This window comes from Nymphaea colorata, chromosome 6, assembly GCF_008831285.2.
Source record: "Nymphaea colorata isolate Beijing-Zhang1983 chromosome 6, ASM883128v2, whole genome shotgun sequence".
NCBI classification, from domain to species: domain Eukaryota; kingdom Viridiplantae; phylum Streptophyta; class Magnoliopsida; order Nymphaeales; family Nymphaeaceae; genus Nymphaea; species Nymphaea colorata.
Window position 1 is genome coordinate 6,283,858 of NC_045143.1, and position 7,180 is coordinate 6,291,037.

General features: G+C 38.0%; 1 protein-coding gene across 2 annotated transcripts; it reads left to right on the forward strand.

Moving 5' to 3' along the window:
- The first annotated feature begins 469 nt into the window (after positions 1-469).
- On the forward strand, positions 470-7,151 carry LOC116256522 (DEAD-box ATP-dependent RNA helicase 15-like). Of its 2 annotated transcripts, none has more exons than XM_031632902.2 (12): positions 470-584; positions 705-826; positions 1,305-1,405; positions 3,560-3,732; positions 3,849-4,080; positions 4,206-4,324; positions 4,804-4,860; positions 5,016-5,200; positions 6,207-6,351; positions 6,448-6,531; positions 6,621-6,684; positions 6,847-7,151. In XM_031632902.2, the coding sequence occupies exons 2-12, from the start codon at positions 711-713 to the stop codon at positions 6,855-6,857; spliced, it is 1,287 nt and encodes a 428-aa protein (XP_031488762.1). In that variant the 5' UTR covers positions 470-584; positions 705-710; the 3' UTR covers positions 6,858-7,151. The 2 variants fall into 2 exon arrangements, with proteins under 2 accessions (XP_031488762.1, XP_031488763.1); XM_031632903.2 differs by having other exon boundaries at positions 710-826.
- Positions 7,152-7,180: the final 29 nt, after the last annotated feature.

Sequence of the window (7,180 nt, forward strand, 5' to 3'; positions counted from 1 at the left end):
TAATTGTTGATTATAATACTATTTTTTTCAATCATACAATATATACAATGTAAAGCAAATGAGGTTCTTTTGTGGGATTGATCCTCCAAAAAGCTGCACTGAGATTGAGAGGCTTTGTCACTTACCTAACATACTTAGAACTACGAAACAAGTATATTTGCGTATTTGATAGCTTCATGTTTGAAATCTAAGGTGGATCTAAGATCCTTTTTTTTGTAGGACCAAAAAGATTTCAAATGTATGAGAATTTAAGATTTAATATTTGAAGATTTGAAATCCAAGGTGGATCTGACATCCTTTTTATGTAGGACCAAAAAGATTTCAAATCTATGAGAATTTAAGGTAAACAAAAGGCCCTTCATCTCGATCCAAGGGTGACGTATCGTATCTCGTAACGGGTCAAACATGACCCGATCCACATGGCAGGTCTGCCTATGGGTTAAGTATCACTGCTCTCCCCTCGAGTGGCTTTTGTTTGTCCTGCAGGCTTAGGGTTTGCGAGATTTAGGGTTTCTCTTAGGTCGCGCCCTCTTTCGATCCCTGTCTCTCTCTCTCTCTGTTGATCCTTCTGTCTGTTGTTGCGGGTAAGATCTCCTTCTGCCTCTCCCTCTGAAACTCTAGAGGTGTCTCTCCGGAGTGTGTGCTTTAGAGCTCCTTCCTTTGGCTTGGAAAATCTCATTAATTTTTCTTTTCTTGTGTGGTAGCGAAGAATGGGGGAAGCAAGAGACAACGACAACTACCAGGAGGAGCTCATCGATTATGAGGAGGAAGAAGAGTTGGCTGCTGACGCCGTCGCCACCAAGGGCGCTGGAGAATCGGCGAAGAAGTACGGTCTTGGTTCCATTTCTCCGTGTTTCTTCGTTCTTCAGTTAGTTTTGGTGTGACGTGTTTACTGGGTCTTTTGGTCAGTTCTATTGCTCTCCGGTGCAGAAGAATTTCTCTTTGGATTTTATATGTTCGTTGTTTTTATTGCTTCTTGCCTTTTGATTTAGTTGGTAAATGTTTTATATTTACTTGTTTCAGTTGTATCTTTTACTTACTATTCACTGTGTGGGGTTTCTCTCTCTGACTGGTATCTAGAAGTCGCTCCCTTTTTTGGTCTTTCGGATATTTAAATTACAGTTCCAACTTAAATCGTCGATGCAGTGATTTGTGGTGCTTGCATGATATAATATGAAATTGAATATAGCAGCACGCCCACCAGTAATTTGGGAATCTCAGCACGCTTAGATGGATAACTTTTGACTTGCAGTAGTAAGTAATAAAGTAAATGATGTCTGACGGTTTCTGGTTTTGTGATGCAGAGGTTATGTTGGCATCCATAGTTCAGGATTTCGAGACTTCCTATTGAAACCAGAGCTTCTTCGAGCTATAGTAGATTGTGGGTTTGAACATCCTTCCGAAGGTTCGTCCTTCGTCTCCCTTCAGTATATGCACACGTTCATTTGTTTAGAAATATTTTGATGTTTTCGTATCTTGAGCAAATATTGTGATTTATCTATGTGCTGGAAAATATCTATTAATGTGTTCGTGAACTGCTTGGATTGGAGTCATGGACGATTGACTAGGTATTGAACTCTCTGTTCAAGCAGGAATTACTAATATTGCCAGTCATCATTCTATACCTGAGATGGAATGAGTGTTTGAAACTCATTTCATCTCCTTTTTGTCCAACCACTAACCTGATCCAACATGACTGATCCTGTCAAAAAGGACCTGTAAGGTCCGGTTTTTGCTTGTTTAAGTCTTTAAGATATTACAATCATTTAAGTTGAACTTTTGCATGTTCAATATGGTACGTCAACTTCACTTGCTCTAATTTATTTGTCTCTTTAGTTTCCATGCACTATGCACTGGCTTTTTATTCGTCAGATACAGTTGGGTATGCGACATGAAGCATTTTCGTAAGGGAGCAAGGTTTGGATATTTGGTCCAAACAATTTAACCACTTTAAACGGGAACAATTAGTGGGCAACAAGTTTTGGTTCCATAATGAAGACTTTCAAATTTGTTAGTACATGCTTGGTGTTTATGAAAAACTCTCTTCTAAAGTTCTGGACCTTTTATTATGTACTTCTAGCTCCAAAGAAATGGCTATGTGTCCTTCTGGATTTTGAACATTATGTTCATCTGGTGTTGAAACTTGAAAGGGTTTTTTTTGTTAATTTCACATCTTCAATTGACGGGAGAAGGATGGTAATATTGACTTGCATTGCTGTCTGAATTTGATACAAGATTGATCAGGCTCTCTCTTATTAATGTCCTCGTAATCTGGGAAGTGTGAAACAACATTTGTCTTCAATGCCATTTCCAACCATAGCACTTCACCGTAAGCTATAACTGAAAACTATGCGTTGCACTGCCTTGTAAAGATTACTCATAAAAAACTTCTATGTGGAACCATCAATTGAATATATCCGATTCCGGTACCAAATAATTATCACTTCCTGCTCTTTTATTGTTCTTCGTTTTTCATGTGCACTGGGATTGTCTCCTCATGGCTTCCCTTACGATGGCCATGAGGTTTGAGATTGTGAGCTACTTGTTTATGAGCTTTATGATACTGTTTACCTTGATGAGACGTTTTAAGATTTCAAAATTAAATTGAAAACTGGTGCTACAATAAGAAAGTGATGCTTCACAGGACAACTATGATATGCATATCTTGCTTGATGTTATACTGAAAACATTGTGCAGGAATTTTACTGTTTTGGGCTTTTAGCAAGTCTTCTTTATTGCTTGGGAAAATTTTACTGTATGCAGAATTTTTTGGTTCCAACAGCTATGATATGTCTGTATTCAAACTATGTGTGATGGTACTGTCAAAACAGAGAAAAATCAGAAAAAAGAATAGTATTCCATCACCATTTTTTCTTTTGTGATACTGTCACAATATTATTGTGGTGCTACTGTCATGTTGTGATATGTGACTATTTTTGTTAAAACACATTTATAATGCATTTTTAGTCTTAGCCGCTATTTTTTGCTTTGTGTAACATTTTTAAAACTATGTTTTATCTTGATCAACGTTTTGTAAGCAAAATAATCGAAAGCTCATAATTTCATAAATTTTTCTATTATGTTTTCTTTGTAGCTTTTTGGAATTCCTGAGTTTTTTGTGAGACAAGATAACTTTCAAAAGAATAGCTAGAAAAACCTCACCGGTGGAAAACTGCAACTGATGGATTTTACTATAATTGATCTAGTGTCTGTTTCATGTCTTTTTATTTCCTGTATAAAATTCTGGTTTTTTGTTAAATGTTTATGAAAGTTGATATTCTTGTATGCCTTTGGGTATAATCAAATTTTGTATTCACCTTTTTTCAGTTCATTTTTTACAATTTGCATCGCTGACACCATGTGTTTTTACATAGCTCCTTCCCGTTCATCGCTATTAACCATATTTTGTTGTGTGGTGCAGGTAATAAACTACTTCTGCACTCCTACTTCTGTAGGAGAAAATTGGTATGATAAATCTTTCAAATAAAAGGACCAAGAAGGACCCGAAGATTATTTTTTACTTACTGCGGATTTCCTTCCCTCATGTGGTTACCATCAGTGCAACACGAGTGCATCCCGCAGGCGATTCTAGGAATGGATGTTATCTGCCAAGCAAAGTCTGGGATGGGGAAAACTGCTGTCTTCGTTCTGTCAACCTTGCAGCAGATTGAGCCAGTTGCAGGTCAAGTTGCAGCACTTGTTTTATGCCATACGAGGGAGTTGGCTTACCAGGTCAGTCTTCATGTCTTTCGGTTTTATTTCCTTTTTGTTTTCCTTCTATTTGCACTAAATATTTCTAAGCTTTTATCATACGATGTGGATGACAACTATTTGTTTGTGATTTTCAGATCTGCAATGAGTTTGAAAGATTCAGCACATACCTGACAGATATTAAGGTGGCTGTATTTTATGGTGGTGTGAACATCAAAATACACAAAGATCTATTGAAAAATGAGTGCCCACACATTGTTGTTGGCACACCCGGGAGAATTTTGGCTCTGGCTAGGGATAGGGACCTTGCTTTGAAGAATGTGAGGCACTTCATTCTTGATGAATGTGACAAAATGCTCGAGTCACTTGGTACGATTGTTGCTTCTTTCATGTCACAATTTGATTAGCTTTTTTTAAGTTCACAAATGACGAAACAACCTTTTTATGTTGTTTACCCCTTTTTTTGTGATGCTTTTCTTGCTTGTCAACTGTAGATATGCGGAGAGACGTGCAAGAGATCTTCAAGATGACCCCTCATGATAAACAAGTGATGATGTTTTCTGCAACACTCAGCAAAGAAATCCGCCCTGTTTGCAAGAAGTTTATGCAAGATGTAATGTTCTGTAGCAACTCTGCAAGAATACTTGGTTTCTTATTAATGTTTGCCAGATTTTTCTGCAAGAGGTATTTAAGAACTATCAAGTCTTGAGCCAGATAAATGGACATTTTGGCCTCGTATGAGGATGTGTTCATGTCCAGGGGCTCTTTTGATTTTCCTTGGCAGTTCTAGTCAGACTTTTATTTGCTTCCTTCCTGCTTGGCCTATTGAGTTTGACAATTTATTTTATGGGTCAAGGAAGTTGGTCCATCTGTGGTTTAGTACTTATTCATCTCAGAATATTTTGTGTTCCATTGGAATCTTCTGGAGTTATCCACAAACTGGAAGGTTTTATCTGCCACAAACCTGGAATTGGGTTGGACATATTTTGGTTGGAAAAACTGGTGACTGATATTCATTTGGACTCTGGATTCAGTTGAGACTTGAGAAGGGTTTTTAACGTTGTTTCACCTGTGAAATTTGTTCTCTTTCAGCCAATGGAAATTTATGTGGATGATGAAGCCAAGTTGACACTCCACGGTCTTGTTCAGGTGATTCATTCTATAGTTATATTCCTGTTTCCTGTTAACAATTATCCTGCTTTTATGTGATAGGCAAAGGATAAAAAGACTGGGAGAGTTGGTGGGCTGGAGGGAGTTGTGGAAGATGGATATGCTTCTAATGCTTTCTAAACCATGTTTTTCAGCATTACATAAAGTTGAGCGAATTGGAAAAGAACCGCAAGTTGAATGACCTCCTAGATGCATTGGATTTCAATCAAGTTGTTATCTTTGTGAAAAGTGTTAGCAGAGCAGCTGAACTTAACAAATTGCTTGTGGAGTGCAATTTCCCTTCCATTTGCATTCATTCTGGCATGTCTCAGGAAGAGAGGTTTGAACTTTCATCTTATTCTATGCTTGCACTTGGCTCCCTGGCATTGAATATTTGCTTACAAGCGTTGCAACCATGACTTTCTTAAACGTTCCTTTTACTAGGGGTAGTGGTTTGTTTACAAATTGATGAATAAATGTATGGAGCTCCTTCGGACATGGCATTGGTGAATCTATTAATTCTATTTGTTTTTCTTCTTTATTATGTGCTGGAATTAGAAGTTCTTTCCTCTGTGGCAGATGTTGCACCTTCTCTTTTTATATGTTAATGTGGGTTCCTTTGGACATGGCATTGGTGAATCTATTAATTCTATTTGTTTTTCTTCTTTATTATGTGCTGGAATTAGAAGTTCTTTCCTCTGTGGCAGATGTTGCACCTTCTCTTTTTCTATTTTAATGTGGGTTTTTTTGGGTTTCACTTTAAAAAAGGAAAATTTGGAAAGCCAGGCTCTTCTCTCATTCCTCTAGAAGCATCGATTTTGTACTGGTAACTTTTTTGTCGGTTGTGTGAAAGAGGTATGAGACCTTTATGAAGCCAAGTCATCTAATTTTCTTTGTTACTGGTTTTCAACTCACTCTGATGCTATGCCTTTTCTGAGTTGGCCTTTCTAGTAGTAATATTTCGAGCAATGATTCCCTTTTTTAGCAGATCGGGGTGTGCTCCTGTTTCATTTGTATCCTTTTTGCCTTAATGTATTGTTTTTATTTTGATGTTTACTGTAAAAGCCTTTTTTAAAATTTTTTTTTGTCATAGTGCATGTTTCACTCACTATTGTTCTGTAGCCGTTCATTTCATAGTGTGCTATTCTTTGTTGCATTAAATCATGGTGGACTGACTATGTAAGTCACCTGCCTGGTGGATAATGGACATTTGCATGCATTATGATGACCCTAATCTCTGCTGTTTGTCGGTTGCTTGGTTTATGTATGTAACTGGCGTGAAACGTACTAGCTTTGGTGAATGGTATTAATTTTCTCGATCTATGATAGAGTTGTCCTTTCTGTAGATTGACGAGGTACAAAGGCTTCAAAGAGGGTCACAAAAGGATTCTTGTTGCGACTGATCTGGTTGGCAGGGGCATAGATATTGAGCGCGTGAACATTGTAATCAACTATGATATGCCTGACTCTGCAGACACATACCTACACAGGGTGAATTGGCTTTCCTTTTTGTCCCTGTTGTTTGACTGATGAATGTACCGTTAGCTCGTTTTCTGCTCCAAGCTTACAGATCGTTGCTGTGTGCAGGTTGGCAGAGCTGGCCGGTTTGGCACAAAGGGTCTTGCAATCACTTTTGTATCCTCAGCCTCTGATTCTGATGTTCTAAATCAGGTTGGTTATGTTTCGCATGCATTTCACTGAATTTAATGGCATGCTATTGGCTTGTTTTTCTTGTGTGACCCTTGTTGCATTTTTTGTAGGTCCAAGAAAGGTTTGAAGTAGATATAAAGGAGTTGCCAGAGGAAATCGATAGTTCAACATATAGTACGTTTCCATTTGTGACACCCTTCTGTTGTTCCGCTTTTCTCCATTTCTGTTCGACTGTTCAAACTGGTGCTGATAAAGCTGATAAAAGCGGTTGATATATTTCTTTTTTCTCTTCTAGTGAATCTAAGCACCTTTTTTTATTTGGTGTGCACGTTGCAGTGCAATCGTGAGGCTGAACATCTGAAGGCTTGTTGCCCTCCTGCATGTAGCTGAGAAGGTTCGGTGCTGTGGCCATTGGGAAATCATCAATGTATTTATGCACACCCTGGAGCTCATTTGGTGACGCTGTAATCAACTTCTTAAGCAATAGCTCGTGTACTCTTAGGATTTTGTCAGATATCTACTTAAGAGATATGCTTACCCTCTGACAGTCTGTAGAACACATTTCATGTGGATTAGGGCTTTTAGCATTGTGAGTTACATTTTCTGTTCAATTCTTAATTAGCCTTTGGCATTTGAAGTTAGACGATTCTTGCAGATGCTGTTTCTCCCT

Excerpts from the sequence above, each read along its gene's own strand:
- LOC116256522 (XM_031632902.2), top strand. The coding sequence starts at position 711 with ATGGGGGAAGCAAGAGACAACGACAACTACCAGGAGGAGCTCATCGAT. Across the intron at positions 827-1,304 it reads GCTGGAGAATCGGCGAAGAA|AGGTTATGTTGGCATCCATA; the intron begins GTACGGTCTTGG and ends TTTGTGATGCAG. Across the intron at positions 6,532-6,620 it reads ATTCTGATGTTCTAAATCAG|GTCCAAGAAAGGTTTGAAGT; the intron begins GTTGGTTATGTT and ends CATTTTTTGTAG.